Source organism: Conger conger, chromosome 14, assembly GCF_963514075.1.
Source record: "Conger conger chromosome 14, fConCon1.1, whole genome shotgun sequence".
Taxonomy (NCBI): Eukaryota; Metazoa; Chordata; class Actinopteri; order Anguilliformes; family Congridae; genus Conger; species Conger conger.
Window position 1 is genome coordinate 10056761 of NC_083773.1, and position 21439 is coordinate 10078199.

The following is a 21439-nucleotide window of genomic DNA, read 5'->3' on the forward strand; positions in this document are numbered from 1 at the left end:
TCATACATTAAACATTTATTAATTTGTGTCCATTTATTTTATGCATTTATGTATTTATTGCACTGGGCTATTTATTTATTTAATGTTCATTTATGTATAACTTATGGCATTTCTGGTCCTCCATACTTGCTTCTGTTTTATGTTAATTCTCATATGAACTGGATACATTATAGATCACTTGTGTACTTGTGAGTGTTGGCACTCTGGCTACAAGATTTATTGGCCATTTTGAGCATTTGTATCTTATCTTTTTTGGGGTCGTTTGTAAGTTCTAACCCATTGGGGTATTTAATTAGGATCATATTAATAGTAGGCCTATTTATTGCCAAGACTATCAAAATTCAAATATTCAAGAAGTCATACCTCCATGGGGTGTGAATATACACTACCTTCACAAAATGAATGTTATACAAATCAAAATGATACACACACAGAAAATGGCAAACAAAGTTGCAGCTTAAATATAGGATCTTAACTTTACATAAGATTCCTCCAATATTAAGATCCTTTCACTACAAACAAGAGCAGGAGACATTTGGTTTTCACATCAACAACATTTAATGTATCACCAAGGAATATAATGCAAAAATATAATCCTTGAAAATGTGCAGGTGAAATGAAATATGTAATATAAAATGTCATCACAACATCTGAAATTCAGGCAAACTAGGGCATATTGATAATAAAGAGCCCTTCACATAATGTGTGAACAATTTTTAGGCTTGTGTGCTTTGTCTGGACCTTCACCAGATGCACACTATAAGCGAGAAAGAGGTCAGCATCAGAACCCTGGGTTCTCAAAGGCTACAGTGCTCAATGATCCATAGTGCTTTTTTATAGGCAATACACATTTCTCTTTCCAATATACAGTCCCCTCCAAAAGTATTGGAACAACAAGGTCAATTCGTTTTTGCTATACACTGAAGACAAATGTGTTTCAGTACATGAGATGACAGATCCGAATTTCATCTTTTATTTGCAGGTAATTTAATCTAGATTTGTTAAACTTAAACATGTCACCTTTTGTATCAGACCACCAGATTTTTAGGTGAGCGAAAGTATTGGAACATGTGACTGACGGGTGTTTTTTGTTAGATTGATTGGTTAAACAATAAATAGTTCTGAATGTCTACTCTTGGCTTTAGCCTGTGAAGACTGCATTTGTGTTAGTATTTGGGAGAAGCTTAGAAAAGAAGGGAAGTCGATCAGAGCTATTGCACAAGCATGATGTCAGTGAGTTGCAGGCTTGATGCAGTTATTGCAAGTAAGGGATATGCTACCAAATATTAAGGGTTATTTACTTTAATTTACTTAAATATGCTCTGTTCCAATATTTCTGTTCTCCTAAAGATTGTGTGGTCTGACACCAAAGTGCAATGTTTTTCAGTAGATTAACACATCTAGGTGAGAATACCAGGAAATAAAAGCTGAAATTCTGAACATGTGTTCATGTTTTTATCTCAACCCAAAATGTATTCAGTGTATTGCAAAAACAACGGGATTGGCTTTGCTGTTCCAATACTTTTGGAGGGGACTATACTTAAACATCAAACGGATACAATGATATATTAGTTCGGTCTAAAGACAAAGTTCTAAACCGTAGTCATACGTAAAAAACATAAATATAAAAATTTGAAGAGCAGTATTACGTTTTGTCTTTTTTTTGTTTTTTTATATAACTGATGTGTTAAGACAAAATGCAATGCTGATTTAGGTAATGCTGTTAACCAATCCACTATTTTACAAGTTTTATAGGAATCTTGCATTTTAATCTAAATAGTTCAGATCTCATAAACAGATCATGTCAAACCCTAAAGTCATAATTTGCATTTATTTGCTTTCTCAAGTGTTTTGTCGAAAGTATTCAGTTCAGTTCAATTTTCATAAAAAGAAAAAAAGAACAATTCAATAAATAAAACATTTTAAATATTTGTCAGGATGAATTCAGCTTTGCACAGTGAAAATCTTTTTGGTTTAAATTCAATAGTATAGAGAAAGGTGTTTCCTGTGCTCATAGTGATGTCACTCATCAAATGAGGATCCTTTCTTTTACATGTGATTTTCAACAACTTGCAAACAGTAAAATATATTAAATAGAAACTAAACATATACAGTAAATTAATAATATACATAATTAGTATATAATTCAAAACACAACAGGATGACTTTCCCAAAGACACTGTTGAAATATTTAAGGACAGTTCAATTAAATGCTTAACTTTGCTTCATGGCACAAAAACATATGGCAGTTAAAAAATACAAGTACAGTAGTTTGAAACAATAACAGCTTGATGCAGAGATCACATCACGTCTTAAAACATGTTCTTTAAAACAGTAACAATATATTAGAAAAGTACATTGAAGTAGCAGCAGAGGAAAATAAAATGAATTGATCTATTCATTAATTCATTATTGTAAAATGTTCGGTATGAAATATAAAGTTGATATTGCAGTAATTTTGCTTTACCCTTATTTGACCCTCCAGCTGACAGATCCACTGAGGGGGGAACTCATGGGAGTATACAGGAACATGGTGTGTCTGGCTCCTCTATTGCTTTCATTCTCATTTCATGCAAGACCAGCTTCAGGATCTCTTTCAGAGTCCTATACACATCCAGCCCATCTTCTGAATCAAGTACGATCTGTTTAAAAATATAAAGTGAACCATACGTTAAGAGCTGTTCAGATCATTGCTGTTCATTGTAGTAAAGTAGGAGCAGAGAAAAGGTACCTTGGTGAAAGCTTTTATTGTCCGAGCAAGAAATGCATCCTCCACTTCTTCAGGTATTGTCAGTAAATGTCCCATACAATGAAGGACACACATCAATGTCTGCCTGGAGCCCTGGATTATACGGAGCAGGATGTGTTAGACACACAACGTGACATTTCCCTGACCACTTTATTAGGTAGACCTGTACACCAGCTTGTTAATACAAAGCATACAATGCATCTCTGAACAAACAGCACATCAAACCTTCAAGTGGATGCAGCAGCAGAAGTCCAATACGTCTAATAAATGAATACATAATAAAGTATACAGGTGTTCAGGTCTGTTCAGGCTGCTTCAGTTGTTTTAGATAAATACACAGTATTGTTTTCAAAAGAGGGAAAACATTGAGGTGATATGAAGGGCCAAGCAGTGTATTGCTTGTGAAAAAAAGATTATTTCACTCATTGGCTCCACTTAACATGATCAATTCATGTAAAGGCATGTTTGAGCAATGAATTGCTAATCACCAGTTGGTCATAAATTCTCAGGAGAACATTATTATTTGAAGTGAGTCTCCATTTAGCACAATCAGACCACAAAGTTAGAACAAAACCAAATAAGGTTAATGAAGGCTTCAGGACAATCGAGGAGAACTACAACTCTGTGCTCATGTTTAGTAGATGCCTTTATCTGGGGTAAAAAAGTAATCTTGCTTTAAAATGCGAAGAAATGTGTCATGCTTAACTTTGTACCATTTGGAGGTCAGGTTCGCTTCTGTTCACCAAGATATTACTTGTAAAAGGCTTTTTGACCAGGGGTGCCCAAATATTTGCATATGACTTTGCAAAAACAGCACCATAACAGAAGTACTGTGGTTACCTTGTCTATCGAGTTGAGGGCTGGCTGCTGGGCTTGTCGATTCCTGTCCATGGCCTGGATGTCCTCCTTGGTGATAACAGGCTCTTTTAGCTGCTCCAGCCAGGACCACATCAGGCTAGCCAGCACACGGGGGTCTTTCTCCATGCACAGTCTCTCCCAGGTTCCTTCCCTGGAGTTGAGCTCTGTCTGAAAGACAAGTCATTCCCATGGTGTCTATCCCACTGCCATTTCATCTACTGTAACTCTAGATCAGGGGTCACCAACACGGTGCCCGCGGGCACCAGGTCGCCCCCAAGGACCACATGAGTCGCCCGCAGGCCTGTTCTAAAAATAGCACAACTCACTAGTGAGCTGCATCTAAAATTGAATTTTATTCTGTTGCTACTTTTTTTTAATCACACTTGCATTTATATAGATTTAAAAATGACAATATCTTAAAAATATGTTTATTATACATGAAGTTTAGATAAGTTTAGGTGAACTCTGACCTACTCTAGTTCAAAGGTCAGTATTGTGCGTGTGACAAAACAAACTGGTAGCCCTTAGTATGACTCAGTACCCATGAAGTAGCTCTCAGTTTCAAAAAGGTTGGTGACCCCTGCTCTAGATTATCCCAGCGGGTTATCTCTACCTGAGAACACACCCTGTGTGACTAATACTGACAGAACGTGGACTGTGTTATTTTCTATGCTGTACAGTGTCACTGCAGCTTTACTCTGACATCATGCCATTATATTGACACTGGTGTTTTAGATGGACCCATTTCCTTGCAGGAAGATGGATATTGTAAAAGGCAACAATCGGAGCAATCTGAGAATGAAAGTCTGAAGCGATAATTTATGGAGGTTATATTTCGTACCTGCCAGTCGGAGACCTTGTGTTTGTACTCCTCCCCGTACTTGTCCAAATCGACGGTAAGAGCTTGAGCCACCAGCAGCCTTCGGGCGTCCAGCGAGAGTTCTGCGGGCAGAACGATGGAGGGCAGGGCGGGCTCCCTTTCGCCGGCGTTCCTGGTGTTCTCCGCGGAGCCCAGGGACAGGCTGCGCTGGCCGTGCCGCAGGGGCCTTCTCCTGCCGAGCAGAGGCCACCTCGACTTCCTCTCCTCCCAGGCGGGGCTGGCCACGTCGAGGGGCGAAGCAGGGGAGGTCTGGTGGGCCTCTGGCAGGTCCTCCTGAGAGAGGCAATGCTTGCCCAGCGCGTTGGTGAAGGGCTGGACCCCGCGGACGCCCAGATGCAGCAGGTCGGACTCGCTGTAGCTGAGGCTCCTCCGGAGGTGCGGTCGAGGGTTGGAGCGGCAGGCGTTCTGCCGGCTCCACAGAGGGTCCAGGTCGTAGTCGCTGCAGAGAACCGCGTCGTGGGCCGGCACCGAGGGCGCTCTCTCCAGGCCGGGCGGCTGCGGAGAGGGCACGGTGATGCCCTTCCCCATCATCTCCTTGCCCAGCTGCTGGAGGGCTTGCTGAGACACGGTCTTCTCCACCTCCGCCGTGAGGTCCGGGACCTCCACGATCTCGTCCTCCACCACCTGCCGGTCCTCAGCGATGTCCAGCAGCAGCTTGCAGGCCAGGTGCACCATCTTTGGCACGTTCTTCAGCTGCCGCGCCTCGTAGCCGTGCAGCAGGTGGCGCTGGCGGGTCAGGTACTGGGACAGGGTGACGGGGTTGGCTTTGGGCTCGCTGCAGGAGAACACGCTTCTCAGGGGCACCAGGAACTGCGCAAACTCCCTGACGCACAGCAGCTGCCCCCTGGTCTGGATGGAGTTTGGCCTTTTCGCTCTCACAAATAAAATGGCCTGGTCAGCACTCATCCTGGTAGTAAACACTAAGTAACAGGCCAATAGCACGCCTGCACAAAACACAAAAAAGAAGAATGACAAGCCAATATTATTAACTGTCATGTATCGTGAATTAATTTGCAAGTACTTTATCTTTTATGCATCTTTATTGATTTGGATAAGGTGCAGCAATAAAGAAATACAGTTAATTCCAAGAAAATAGCCATGCACACAGTAAATTATAAAAAACGGATTAATAGGGACATTAAATGATACGATGCTTCATGTCAAAGCACTTGTAGCATCGGTGTCTCATATTAACCTGTCCTTCCAAGCCCAGCATGGCAGTGGATGGCCATCTTTCCCTCCTGGATTGCAAATGACATCACCTTCACCATGTCCAGGATTGTTGTGAGAGAGGCCACGCCGTAGTCCTTCCAACCAAAATTGTAAAAATAAACTGAGAGAAAAATGGCTGAATTAGACCTCTGTGTCTTCTGTTAAAACACAACAGGACAAATTTGCACATGCGCATCGTGACCTTTGAATTATTAGGTTCTATCTACATTTTTTCTAAATGATAGATATCAAAGTGAATGGGCTCCATGCAGATACAACATTTAATATTTTGTAAAACGTATATTTACTATTTAGTTTATGACACAAACTAATTTTTCTCAAACATGTCAGTTAGAAACGTATAATTCTAAGGTCTTGACATGTCACCACTGTTACGGAACACAACTGAGGTATTTTACACCCAGAGCAAAATAAAAAGATGGAAGCATAATAGAGACAATCCTTTTTCTCTGATTGCTCTCCTTTCGTCTGCACCTCGCTCCAGTTTTGGCTGTGTGTCCTCCCTGTGTGCGTGCTGCCTGCCCATTACACCCAGAGCAAAAGACGTTTCAAAACAGAATGGAATTTACAGTTACACACAGGTAGAACCGTGTAAAGAGATCCCACATACGCAATCGCGCCAATTTGACCGTTCGCTCAAAGCCGGTGGAAAACAATTACCTCCCGCCCTGGGGGGATCGGTTAGAGCCGAGCGCATAATTAATTAGCACGGAGCAAGAGTGGGGGCGTGACTCACTGCCAGCCTCCATGAAGGCCTCTGGTCGGTATGTGAAGCCGCTCTCCTGCTCCAGGGGGTTGCCGCAGCTGGCGTGCTCTCCTGGGCGCTGCAGGTTAATTACCGTCCTCAGGCCGCACCTGTGCAGAGGCACCGGCGGTTTGTTATCGCCAGCCCTGCCTCCACGCGAGCCCTGCTCTTCTCAGAGCCACGCGCCACAGTGCCAGAACATTCCATCAGGCTCCCTCACCCCTGCCAGCTAGTATTGTGTAGAAATGGTTTTTTTTCTTAATGTGTTACTGTATGTATCAGCATGCAGTGCGATTTATCTTCTTGCTACAAACCAAATATTATGTGATGCCATTAGAAAAATCGAATGTGCCATTTTCACCTGTGGAACTGGTCGATTATGTTGTATTTTTCAATGATTTCTGTAGAAGGCCTTGCCATAGCCAGCAAGTTGTCAGTAATCCTGAAATAAACAGTGTTAGGGTGGGTAAATGTCATTCAATGAGTACATTGTGCATGGAATACGTCACTTATGCTCAGTAATCCCAGAACTTTTATTGTTAGTGTTAATTTTAGTCTACATGAAAATATCCAATTCACCCAACTAAAATATGGATTTAGTTCTGCTTGGGAAAAAATGAAAGTAAACTACCAAGCACTAATCTGTTCACAGATTAAACCAGACCTGGATCAAATACGTACTTGTTTTGGATTCAAATATTTTTCCACAATTTACTGAGCTCGATTGGTGTATTGGAACCTATGAAATACTCTCAAAACAAACCCTACATTCTGGCCCTCTTAATTACCTCAATTGCACCAGGCAAGACCAATCGAGCAAAGTATTTGAATCCAAAGAATTACGGGGCTCTGTTCGCACGTCAATCGGAAATTCAGCATCCAGGAGGTTTCTCAAGGCAGGCCAGTACTAACATGCAAATTTAAATTAAATTAAATAAATAGAGGAATAAATAACCTGACCAAGCAGTGAGGCAGGTTCTCACCAGGAGGAGTACAGGCCCTTGACGGCCTGCTCGTCGCTGCTCCAGCGGGACGGGTTTTCGTACTTGCAGGCCCTGCCTCCACACGCCATGGAGCACTGCATGTGCCCCGGGATCACGTGCCTCAGGGTCTCCCCCACCTTGGTGTACTTCGCAGTGGGCACCCTGCTGCTCACTGCAGTGGGGAGAAGGGTGGAGGACATCGTAAACATGCAGAAATGCACCGAGAACACACAATAGCACATGCTGTACCTCCCGCCCCACGCCCCGCATTTCTTTCCCGACGATGATATTCCGGATAAGTTACAACGCTCTCGTGGCCTAGCAACAGCGTGCCTGCGGTGGTGTATGACCATCTCTCGACCTTCATATCCAGCGATGACTCATACATCAGACATCAACCTTATGCAATCAATCTGATCACGAGGGCTGGACCATTCGTTTTGGTCAGGACCACTGAACCGGCACCGAGCAAAAAAAAAAAAAAAAAAAAAAAAAAAGATTCTCAAAACAAATGGAGAAGCTTCACTGCAGCATTTACATTTCCTTCCTCTTGCGTCTACGTGAGTCTCCACCATGCTAACCGCCACCATGACCCTCTGAGTGGAGGAGGAGAGGATCTCCACCGCCGAGCTGCGCCTCCTCTGGAGGACTTTGAGGAGGACGTCCGAGGCGGAGTGGCGGCGGCTCTTGGTGAAGCCGCTGAGGATCGCCCCGGCCAGGGACCGGCGGGCGCGCCGATGCATCTCTAACGGGGGAGGAGAGGCCGTGGCTCAGGCACCGCTGCTACCGAGGCTGAGGTGCAAACTGAGCGACTCTCCGCACCAAACTGTTACGAGGGGCCAATGCAATCCATTGGTTTGTCGGTTGGGCTTGAAAAGTCTCCATGACAACCAGCTCCAAAGCAGCCAGTGGGAGGCTGTGCGATTTCGCATTCTGAAGGCACTACAGTGAGTTGAGATCATCTACCTTTTCATAAAAATATTATCTACTGCACGATGTACCGTGCCCTTTGCAACAGCTAAAATGCTGCATAATATGAATAATATGAATGAATAATATTTTCTTATCTATTTCTCTGGAACAGCTGCACAAACACAGGCACTAAACACACTTGCTTTATTCAATAGCCAACATTTCACACCTGAGATACGTTTCACCCAGCGCGGGCACTCATTTGTAACCATTTGCAAGTGTGAAACTGATATTTGTCTTCATGCAACATTAAAAAGAGACTTGTAAGACTTGATGTAGGAAGGTAAGATCCAAGATGTAGGAATGTATAAACATGCTGGGTGTAACCCATACTGGTTAGAAATGTTTAAAGAATATTCTGGAATACCTCAGCCACAGCCTGTGTTAATGCCAGTTAGTTGATGATTTATGATCATTTTCTAAACATTCAAGATATCAGATGCATTTTGAGATTCTCTGACAAAAATGCTAATGATTATAATGTGGAAGATTACATAATGCAATTATGAATGAGTCATTTGTTATCACCCCTCTAACTAGACACACTTGCCATTGCAGAAAAAGTAGTATCAAAAATACTTTTGAATTATTTATCAGGTACTATAATTTAGAGGCATCAATCAAAATGTGGGTGTTTGTGCTTCATTGAAAGCTGTGAATTTGTAGTTTCTGAAATCTCTGCTCAGCTGTATTGTCAAAAAAACAAGCATTATTCAAAGGTTTTTCCTCAATTTCTGCACCATGTATTACATTTGTATGTTTTAAATTTTTTGATCTTTGATTTAGGTTACTATAATATCATTAACATATACAGAATGACAGTCCTCGTGACATACGGTCACCTGTCAATAGCCCATGGAGTCCTGCAGCCGCACCAAATTAACAGCCTTAAAGTCGGACCGTAAAAGCCGTCGGGAGCACCGTACCCCACAGCGGCGTGCCCTACCTGGGGTGTCCATGTCCGTCTCCGAGGAGCTGTGTTCCCCGACCCCGGCTCCAGCGGTGGAGGGAGGCAGGTCGTTCTGCAGACTCACGCCCGCCGCCATGGTGCAGCCTGCCAATCGAGAGCAAACATCAGGAGTCACAAAGACAGCAGTCACCAGGGCCGCCGTGCCGCAGCTCAGCCGGAGCAAACAGCAGGTGGAGCAGAGGGAGCCGTCCGTTGCCCGGCACGGACCCCCAGGAGACGCCGTGTCACAGGCTGCTCTGTTAATCCCGCTGCCAGACCACTCAACTGTCAGGCAATGGGCGTGGCCGTACCGCTGCAGAGGGTGATGTGAGCTGCTGCTATTATTATTATTATTATTATTATTATTATTTTATTTTATTTTAAATAGTACAGTATTTTGTGAAGTTCAGGAAAACAGAGCAGCAAACTTACGCACAAGTGCACCCACACTCACACAAACTAATGCAGAATCACAGCAACAATTTAATTTACAAATATGAAAATATATTATCTGTGGTTAATGCACAATACACGTATGTAACCAAGCAACACCTTTACACACACACACACACACACACACACACACACACCCGCACAACCAATGCAGAATTGCAGTAACAATGTAATTTATGTATGTAAACATTTCAGGTGTTTTTTTTTACATTTCAAGGAATATTACATAGCAGTGTGGTGCTCATCAGGTAATTGCTAAGATGGACAGAATGCACATGGGAGCCACGTTTCCCCACTGGAAGATGCTACTGCTGTGCTTCTTCAATTATTCACAGGACCACCTAATCCCCTAAAGCATTGACTGTATATGTGTAGTGAGAGTAAGTTGCACAGTGTCTAGCATGAGCCAGTTGAACACTGGGGATGTATGTATATCGAAGATCAACTGTAAGCATCTCATATTATTACCTAAGATGCTCCTCACTGCAAGCAGTGACTGTATTTACACAAAGCACAACTGAAATTCTGCTCTTGGATTCTTTTCTTTGTTGCACATGCTGTGTTAATAAGGATTGTGCCGAGCCTTTTCATACTGATTATCAAATCATACTGTGTTGCATCATGAAACCATGTTTATGTTTCAACATTCTTGCTTAAGCAGAACAAATAATAAACATATTTGATAATGCCTTAGTTTGTCTGTTTTTGATATAGTAAAACACATCTTTTTGTAAAAGTAACACAATGATCTTAGTAAGATACTGGTAGGTAAGTTATTTGTTTTGAGTCCTTGGAGAAGACATGTTTAATTCATAAAGTAAGGTTAGAATGCTGTCACTGTAGGGACAGTATTTTCAGACTCATTTACATTGTAAGGTAATGTTACACTTCTTACAAACTGATACTGCAGTAAGCCCTTGTTCACAACAACCAAATACATCTGAAACCTTCCACTCACCCCGGATTCTGCACTCACAGAGAATGTCGAATTTAAAGGCAGTCACATGACACCAGATGTATGTTCATGCGTATTGTACAAATTCAAAGTCTAATCGCGGGCCTTTGTTTCATGATAAATGTGTGATGGGGAAGCCTTTAATCAAAAGCAGTTATTAGTTTCCACTCGGTGTGAATACACTACCCAGTGGAAAAACAGTTCAAGACCAGTCCATTGTGCATATGACCATATCGGCGTGGTACATAGTTTCATGTGTCTATTCAAAAATAATATTTGTGTTGCCATTTAATGCTAGTCATACTTATGTTGTGTGCAGACTGATGCGAGTGGGCCATGATTGTGTGTGTGTGTGTGTGTGAAAGGGAGAGGGAGAGGGAGAGGGATGTATTAGAGAGAGAAAATGGCTTATTTTGAGCGTGGGCTGTAAGCATCACCCACTGGGCTTGTGAATAAATAAACATGGATACGGCTGGCATTGTTCACACATTGCTTCCTCTATTATTTTGTTGTGTCTACACACTAAATCCATCATCCATGTATATTACCAGTGTAATGAAATGCTCATTTATTTTTTACATTGCTCAGACTTTAGCAGTCTAAAAGTCAAAAGCTCCAGTCTTATTTTTTGCACGCGCTATCAATGTTATGTCACTATATGTCACTATTCCTAGCATTGTTTAACCATAAAAGTGTGTGGCGGCGTCCTACTGTTGTTAAAATACTTGACTGCTTATGTTTACATTGGATGTTGCAAATCAACCTCTCCAATTGAAAGAAAGTTCAAGTGTCAAATGCCAGACAGCACAAAATCCTTTCAGTCAGAGTGGCACAGAGTGTCTCTATTTAGCTGGCCATGCAAGAAAAATCATGTTATACATGAATCTCACCACAAGGCAGCATACATACAAATCCATTCTCATCAGAAGCCTTTTCAAGTACCGGTTAGTTTGACTGCCGTCCTTGAATTCAGGCACTTTGAATTTGTTTAACAGTACACGGTGCTACATTCCCCATTATTAACACTGATATACTACAACTATTTAAACAAGAAAATATTTCTGTCGCTTTTTTTACATGAAAATTCGACTTACCCATAACAGCCTGAAGAAACAACCCATCATTGTCTCATTGTCATCAACCCGCAAACATAAAACCATATCCAAGTTGGGTAGGGAGGGCACAGAATAATGACATTATCTTAAATTCTGTTCACCCCACTGAGGCACACAGAAGAGGGCCATCACTAGCATGCTGGAAATTAAAATAAGCCAAGATCTTGCAGATCCTTGCACACTCCACACCTACTGTCTTCTAATATCATTCAGATCTCTGGCAGTTACAGTACGGGAAGGCATGAATCCAGCACACGTTGGGCTCTGCCAGCTATTCCACCACAGTCCCCCAGTGCGAGTGAGGTGGTTGTTGTGCTACCTGCAGTGAGAGTGTTGAGTGCTAAATCAGTCTTGCTGCTGAGAGAGGGGGTGGAGAAAGCAGAGCGGAGATGAGCACACCTATGACCCCTCCCCTTTACTCTCTGCAGGTCTTCAGTGGTACACATGTGGCCTGGGAACAACAAATGACACGCCTATTTCCTCTTTCTGACTCCTCCAGGATTGCCCGGTTAATCCCATTACTCCAGAATTACATCTGAACGGTGAAAAAACATAGATGACTCATTTTACAACACGTAAATGGGAGATATATCTATCCCAAGCGCCTGTTTGGTTCGTCGCTAAAATAGTGCCAGTCATTTTGTGTGTCACATTTCATGCGTTTCATTTTCTGTTGGCGTTAGCAAACACAGCATATTACGCATACCATGGAATAATACCAGCTAGAAATCCATGGTTTCAAATATATTTCATGATACTGCACGGATTTAGCATAGGTGTTAGCTACAGCATACTAAATATACAGTTAAATGCAAAAGTACTGTTGTGTTGTTTTTGCTTTGTAGTCCAGCACATTGGATGTGAAATGAAGCAATGAGGCCTTTGGGTGGCTTCACTGTATGGATAAAGGTCTGAGCCCTGCAACTGTCCCGTGAGTCCCGGTCTCATCATTGTGGGCTTTGGCCGGAGGTCAACATTGGCGAGGACCAACTGCTGCAGCCTCAGATGCATATATGGGGTGATCCGTGTAATTACAGCCCTTTGTATGAACAGACCCCCAATTTTAGGGGACCAAAAGTCATTCATTGGCTACTCAGCTCTTTCTTGTCCAGCTGTGTGCCTTCACGTCATTAATTAATGCAATACAAAGCTAACGTCTAGAGCCGATTCTATGTGTGGAATTATCATTTGGAGTCTGCTTTTTGTCTCTCAACATGAGAAATGTCAATGCCAATAAAACAGACCATCATGCATTTAACAGTATAATTATTGTAGTTCCATAAACATTCTTTATTTGGGAGCATGGTTCACTGCAGGTCACAACTCCTAAACGTGTCCTCATATTGTGCCATAGCATCCCTTCAGATGAGTTACACAGTGCTGAATGTATTAGTGAGATGATCAGGAAGAGGCAACTATGAAAAGGTAAAGAATATATGACAACTTGTCATAATGTGGCTACAACATACTGCTGTATATGACCGGTAAATAAAATAAAGTGGGGTTTCCTTGCCTTGCTGATCTAGCTATTGAAGCATGTTTATTACATAGGGGTGTAGGCATTCTTTTCAACAAATCATTGAGTCTGTCTGTGAATTTCACTTATTCACAATACCTCCAGTACTTAAGTGCCTGCATTTATAATACTGCATCTTCAGTGTGATGCTGCCAATTACCTTTCAAAGAACAAGCTTAGCGGTGGGATCTTAAATTCTCATTAAAAGTTGGGTAAATTAATCCAGCTCTGATGAAGGCAGCTGGCTAGTTAAGACTTGTTCAATGATGTCAGCTGTGTGCTTGCTAATGAGAACAATTGCATGCAGTAGAATATTGCATGTCAGCCTTTCCTTGGGAAAATGCGGCTTGTGTTGCCAAGATACTCTTCTTTACGGTGTCTTGCCTTTTAAAGCAGTGCTTCTCAACAGGGGGCCCCGGGGCCCAAAATGAATAAAACTGCCAGGGGGGCCTTGAGATGACTGGAAATTACTGAAAGACATGTTTCGTTTTTGTAAATAACAGAAAGCAATTCATAGTATATAAATACAAAATTGTATGGCAAATTGATTAAAATCACTTTGATGCTTTTATTTTGTTAAATGGAATAAGCTTGACTAACAATTGTATTGTAATGGAGTGTGTACAGACAAATGAGGAGGACAGGCAGACAAGTCATCATGTCTCCTTTGTGTGTGTGTGTGTGTATGTGTGTGTGTGTGTGTGTGGGGGGGGGGTGAGTGAGAAGGTTGAGAACCACTGTTTTAAAGCATTAGAGCTTAAGCACAGATATAATACCAGTAATCAATAAATAATCAGAGAGCAGCTGAAGCTTGAAAGCAAAAACAGCATGATGAGTCAGACAGTCGCTCCAGAGAGATCAACCCCGCAGAGAGCACCCCAGGGTTGTTTACCTGCATGTCACCAAGTGATTGAATCTCATCACAGTGGTAATAAACTTCAAAGCACGGTATGGGTCAGTCAAAAGGTCAGAGAGTTAATGGGCTTCATCAATATAGGTCAATAAGTTCAACCAAAGTCCTCATACTTACAGTCTGAACTGAGTTGATTTTAGAGGCCCTACATAAAATACCATAGCTACCTAAACCTTAGGGGGGAAACAAGTCATCCCAGTATGAGTGTATTCTCCCAAAGCTCCAAGCAGTCCATTGAGACAGCGTGTATCCAGTATACAGCTCTGTTTCCTTTGAAACAAGTCAATGTTTACATTTAGGCTAGGCCTAATTGTGACAATCACACATTTCCACACCACATGGCAAAATTAATTCATAGTGCATAATACAGACGCAACTTTCAACTTTGAGCAAAACATAATGCAAGTGGACTATTGTTATGCTCCAGGTGTTAGGTCCGTTCATGGCAATAGATTGCGATCAACAAAGCTGGTAGGCTACAGAGCCGTTCTTTGCACTGCTATGGGAATACTTAATGAACTGGAATTGATCCTCTCATGTATTTTTAAAATAAAATTGGCTTGCGGTGGAGCTTGCAGTGAAATAATGAGAAGTGCAACAGGACCCATAAGTATTCACACAGTAGAAAACAAAAGCAAGCAAATTTGTACCTAATGGGACCGACTATTATTTGCATTGTGCGGCGTTAGGTCTCAGAGCTTCTTGCGGTTTCATCCATTGTTTTGAAACTACAGCGGATGCTTGATGTTGTCAGGGCAATTACAAGACAAACGAATATGGTTTAGAGCACTAGAAGAATCGATATAAAGAAAAGTGGATATGAAACCACATTTGAACATGCCTGTATTATTCAATGCTAATAACTCCAATTTATCAAAAGCATCGTTTGTGTATACACATGTACACTCATGTTGTAGGCCTACTCAAATAAAAATGCTTGTATGGACAACATGCAAGTCCTTATGTGACCTCCAAAAGCTGGAACATATTGTTAACTGGTGCCTTCGGCCATGGATAAAAATAAAAAATACAAAACTGTACAGCTGGAGATACTAGAGAATTTCAGGCTAAATGCCATTTTAACAGTAGAACAGCAGTTCTCCATATGCGATCCCCACATGTGATCTGGATCTGAAGCATTTTCATCCCATTTCCTAAGCTCTTGAACACACTGCAGCTTGTTATACTGTATGTGAAGAACTTATTAATTACACAACCAATAACTTTATCATACTAAGCAGGCCTTACTGTTTTTGAGTCTTAAGCATATTTTTTGAGACACCAACTGTGTTGTTTCTCTTTTTAGGTGTTTAGAAGACCCTCTGCAGCAATACTTAGCATAAATAAAGGCTTAGGCAATGACCAGAGCGGATGGGAGTCATCCAAGTCACAACCTTGTGTAAACCTACAGCGTTTAGTGCCATAGTAGTTTGTTTCTAATTGCAGCCAAACAAAGAGGATCCAATCAAAGCACCTTTTCTTTACAGTGGACATGCGCTGCTATGTCTAGACAACAGGAACAGACACCACCGGGTCTGTGGCCAAAGGTCTAGCTTAATTCTTGAATCAACACCAGCGAAATATTAGTTTTTCAAACTATTTACAACAATTATCTTTTTTTCACCCCATCATTATCAACATAATTATCAGTCATCGGTGCAGAGATGTGTTGGTGTGAGGAAATTGCATGCTACTAATAGAGGCACTACAGGGAGAACAGCAGAAGATAGCAGACATCTATCCTTTACTCCCTCTGTCCATGTTAAAATATTTAATTGGTCACTGGTATCACCCAGGGCAACAGCATTGTCGATTAAGTGGATTACACTATCTTAACTGCTGTCTCAGTAATCTAAACTGGCAAGTAATCTAAACTTGGTTGATTCAGTTTGTTGGTTTAATTTTGTAATATTTTGCGCTTCTAGTTTGCATGTTTTATTTGTGCGTGTTTGTATTAAGAACGAGAATTTGAAATAATCATAATAATCGCAAATTTGGCAGACGCTCTTATAATAACGGTTGGCATTTATATAGCGCCTTTATCCAAAGCGCTGTACAATTCTCATTCACCCATTCATACATTCACTCACACACACACACACACACACGGATTTGGGGGTTAGGTGTCTTAGGGACACTTCGAGAGGCCGGGCGGGGGATCGAACCGGCAACCCTCCGACTGCCAGACGACTGCTCTTACTGTCCGAGCCATGTCGCCCCTGCCTGAGCCATGTCTTATCCAGAGCGTAGCCTATTATAGTATTATAAACGCTTGTTTAACATTTGTTCTGCTTACTGATACTGTGTAGCTCCTCTTGGACTTAAAATGAGCTCTCATTTCTCCAGGGTTAAAGATGCCTTTCATGTCTGATGTTCAAACGCTCCTCGCATCAAAGGGGTTGATAGGCTACGGGGCGACGAGTGCACACAGTTACGCAAGCTTTTCCGTTATAAGAGTATCAGTATGGGACCTTTTTCTTGATATTATTTATTACTTAATTTACGAAGAACAAATACATAATGTTTTATTTCTCTACACAATATAATGGATATTAGCAATTATGTATCCTACGACAACTGCAATGACAGCGCGGTGACCGGTGACTTACATATTTACAGTAAGTTATCCAGCAGAAAGCCTGCAAATGAGAATATCTGATCCTCGGTAGCAACAACGCTAGGCAGCAGCGTAGCCCACTAGCAAGCATCCCATACATTGTAGGTAAACTGTTAAGTTTGACAATATCGATTCCATAGATATTGAAAATGATAAACCACGGGGCAATGTTCCGTCAATGAAGACAAGTTGCAGGTACTTCGCTGGCTATATGGTTAATTACACAGCTCTCAATCCCTCAATACTCAATCTATTTTAGGATGTCAAACAGGAAACCATATCAAGCGTGCAGTGTTTTGTAACCTCGCGTGAAGGTTGGGTACCAATCTGTCACCGTGCAACAAATTGTACGTCTGGACAGCTAGGCGCAAGCAACAATTCATGTCCCTTTCGAAAAATAATAGGCTTGCCCTGCTAGTTAGCCAGTCGGCTAACTATTACAAACTCCTACCTGGTTCTTCACTTCCGTTCCTAATGCTTTGGTCTGGGTGTTCCATATCATAGTCGCTTAAAATAAAAACCATCGCGCTACAGTAAACCCATTTCACCCGGATCCATTGTAATTTCATTCAATATTGCACTTGTCATACAGCTCCTAGTATCCCGTTCAGTGACATGTTGTCAGCTCAAGGCTACGTCTCCCATTCGCCGGTCTAGCAGCATGTGACCACGCTCAGACTGCAGAAGATTTGCTTCCACTCGCGCGCACGGGAAATTACGTTCTTGCCGGGTGACCTGTTTTTCTCTCTTTTTTGCATAGCGATACCGTTACAAGAACTAAAAGAGTTGTCCGGTTGAGGCGTATCCTACTCTTTGGTCAATATTGAAACATCATATATTAGTGCTTAACTACAGTGAAGGACGTTTTCTTACGTTTACGGGCAAAATTGGTAAAAGTAAAGATTTAAAAAAGCATCTCTAATAAATGAGAGGAACCAACGCCTCAACGCATTTCTGCACCAAGCCAGCATATTTGGTTGAAAAAAAAATTCTGTTTATTCTAGTCCAAAGTATCAAAATAAGCGTAACCTACAAGTTTTGGTAGCCTAACCTTTCCAGAGCGTAAACTATCCCAGATTTAGTGAACTATTGATTGAATCGTTTCCTCAAATAAACATACAGATTAAAACAGTGGTGAAATATAAACCCCGCCTACCCTTATTTATGAATAAATAAATAAAATAAGGCCACTGACATCAATGCAAGATTCATTTGCATGTCAAGGTTAAACTTTTACTTTGTACCAGTTTGTGCCTATTAACAGCATGCATTTGTATAGTCTGTCCCATGTCCAGACAGTACCCTGAACAATGTTACATAATATTCTTCTGCATAGTAATTTTTTTCAGTGGAAATGATACAGTCAAATACATTTTTTTTTTCTGGTAAAGTTTTGCTTTCTGGTGAACTTCCATGCTGAGACCTGAGTGAGAGTATTCAAGATCAGTGTCCTACGTCAACTTCGGAACTTAGGCTACTGACAACCCAAAAGTGCTTTGCATTGGCCATTCATCAATCCACACACACACTCAGCACAAATGGAGGTCAAGTGTCTTACTCAGGGACACTTCGACACACCCAGGGCGGGGAATCGAACTGGCAACCCTCCGACCGCCAATCTCAACTACATCATGTTAAGAGATGCTTTACTATCCCTTTTGAAAGACATTTCATTTTTGCCATTTCCATGCCAACAACAACAACCACAATACAAAATCTAAAATAAAACAACACATAAAATAACACATTGCTGCAGGAATGAGTCCCAATGTATCCTACAGTGTGGGTGGCTAACATCACCAGGCCTGGCCTTATGGAGCACTAGAATTTAGATTTGTACATCCAGCCACAGTAACTTGGCCTGCGCCAATTGTCTTACTTCAGACCTCCCATTCTGCCTGTCCTGCGGTGCCCTGGGGGCCCACCGAAAGTGACCAGACACAGAAGAGAAAGGACGGGTGCTAATGAAGAGGTCTGAAACAAAAGCTAGCATTCAGAGGTGCCACAGGTGGCAGTCCTATTTGTATGTCGCCTCTTTCTCTTTACAGCATTGGAAACAGTTGGTGCCACAGTTCAGTTGCTTTATGGTCTTTAGGGCTCCCCCTCCACTGCAGGACACAGTGAAAACCACCAGCTGAAGAGCCACTGAGCCTCGGACAGCAGGAAATGACATCATTGTCATGGCACCATTTCTCAAAACATGCACACTCAAGAAATTTTACCCTTGCGCCACTCCCAGCTGGAAATGACATTGCGTGAGCTGGTAAAAAAATTCTGGATTTTCACCTCTTCTGTTCTTTTGTGGAGATGAAACTGCCCTGTTTTTTGTTTTTTTTTGCACATGCAGTACTGATTTCCCACAATTTTTGATTTGCAATCACACAATTCATATGTGGTTAAAGTGCACATTCTCAGATTGTATTAAAGGGTATTTCTATACATTTTGGTTTCATCATGTAGAACTTTCAGTGGTGTTCATACATAATCACCCCATTTCAGGAATACATGGCTTCACAGGTTATTGTAATTGCTCAGCTGTGTTTAAATGCCTCTTTATTGCAGGTATGAGAGAGCTCTCAGCACCTAGTCTTTCCTCTAGTCTTTCGATCCCCTTTAAGAACTATTTTCGCTTTTTTAAACATGAGGACCAAAGTTGTGGCAATAAAAGTCAAAGAATTCTCTCCTCCATACTTTGCTCTTTCCATCACTCTGATGTAAGTTAAGCTTTGTCTCATCTGCCCACACAACCTTTTTCCAGAACTGCGATTGCTCTTTTAAGTACTTCTTGGCAAACTATAACCTGGCCTTCCTGTTTTTATGGCTAAGCAGTGGTTTGAATCTTGCAGTGTAGCCTCTATATTTCTGTTCATGAAGACTTCTGCGGACAGTGGCCATTGACAAGTCCTCATCTGACTGTCTCTTATCTGTCGGACAGGTGTTTGGGGATTTTTCTTTATTATGGACAGAATTATTCTGTCATCAGCTGTGGGGCCCTTCCTTGGCCTGCCAGTCCCTTTGCAATTAGTAAGCTCACCAGTGCCCTCTTTCTTCTTAATTATGTGGACTTTATCCACATGTGATTTTTTTTTTTTTTTTTTTTTTTACAAATGTCAAATTGATGGGTACAGAGGCAAAAAAAACAAAAACTTGGTTGCCCTGATAAACAACCAAGATCACCAAAATTCTCTGTATTCTTTATTCTACATGTGCTTAACTATTCAGTCCCTCTTTCTCTCTTTGACACTAAGACGTTTTGTCATTAAATGTGTTGTGCTCGTAGAATTCCTGTGCATGAGTCATGTACCATACCAGGATGACATCCTCAATACGTGTAAGAAACGTATAGGCTTCAGAAATGTGTGATGTCACCATTTCCTCCAGAGATGCCTGTATTTCCTCAATATCCAATGCTGGCATAGAGTAAATGATAGGCTGTAGTTCCTGATTTTTCTGTTGAAATGGTCTAAAGGACTTGGTCCTCTGCAATTACAACCACGTGCAGTGTGCACTGGACACAGTACAAACAGAGTGATGCCTACCACCCACATACCTGTATAATGCACATACCTTAACATCTGCATGAGCTGTAGTTGCTCCGAAACTAATGGGAGATTTCTGTTTTTGCTTGCATATGTCACCCATTAGCCATTGTGTAATGGCTTCTGCACACACACTCAACCAGACATGGAAGCATTTATTATATTGCAAATAATAGTGAGGGTCTAATTTCTCATCGGAATCTGACAACGTAAAAAGCACATTTTGGATAGCTATAAAAGAGATACTCGCATGTTACAGCCTATAATCATGCGCCAGATAAGGGCCTGATGTTGTTTTCACATTCAGCTACACAGGTTCCCATGTAAATTATATACTTACAGCTGGAAAGCTGCACTGCACTGGGTGTTATTCCTGAAAAGACTATTGGGGCTATAATTCTGTCTTTTCTCCCAAAAAGGCAAGCAGTATCACAGTGGAAGATGTTGATGGCTGTAGTCTTATTGACAGCATATATTGTTTCAAATGTAATTGTAGAACATGATTATATACAGTACCTAACCTATATATATATATATGTAGTATATATAGTATATGAAGTATATATATATATATATATATATATATATATATATATATATATATATATATATATATATATATATATATATATAGGAAAGTGCCTTGGATCATGGGCAATAATTTTGCCTCCATGCAAATACAAGTCTGTCTTGGTCTCATCTGTCCACAAAAACTTTTTCCCAAACTCTGCAGGCTCTTTTAGGTACTACTTATCAAACTGTAACCTGATCATCCTGTTTTTGCAGCTGGCTAGTGGTTTGCATCTTGCAGTGTAGTTCTGTTTGTGAAGTCTTATGCAGACATTAGTCACTGACACACCCACACCTGCCTCTTGAAGAGTATTTCTGAACTGTCAGACAGTTGTTTAGGGGTTTTTCGTCATTATGGTGAGAATTCTTCAGTCATCAACTGTAGAGGTTCT

General features: G+C 41.5%; 1 protein-coding gene across 1 annotated transcript; it reads right to left on the reverse strand.

The window, feature by feature from the left end:
• Positions 1-534: 534 nt before the first annotated feature.
• Positions 535-17555, reverse strand: ptpdc1a (protein tyrosine phosphatase domain containing 1a). Its single transcript, XM_061220085.1, has 10 exons — positions 17390-17555; positions 9367-9474; positions 7449-7620; positions 6827-6907; positions 6457-6575; positions 5683-5820; positions 4449-5431; positions 3590-3775; positions 2732-2842; positions 535-2642 (listed from the first exon to the last, which is right to left on the reverse strand). The coding sequence occupies exons 1-10, from the start codon at positions 17505-17507 to the stop codon at positions 2511-2513; spliced, it is 2148 nt and encodes a 715-aa protein (XP_061076069.1). The 5' UTR covers positions 17508-17555; the 3' UTR covers positions 535-2510.
• Positions 17556-21439: the final 3884 nt, after the last annotated feature.

Excerpts from the sequence above, each read along its gene's own strand:
- ptpdc1a (XM_061220085.1), bottom strand. The coding sequence starts at position 17,507 with ATGAAATTACAATGGATCCGGGTGAAATGGGTTTACTGTAGCGCGATG. Across the intron at positions 9,475-17,389 it reads GAACGGAAGTGAAGAACCAG|GCTGCACCATGGCGGCGGGC; the intron begins GTAGGAGTTTGT and ends CTCGATTGGCAG. Across the intron at positions 5,821-6,456 it reads GGCCTTCATGGAGGCTGGCA|TTTATTTTTACAATTTTGGT; the intron begins GTGAGTCACGCC and ends TTTTTCTCTCAG.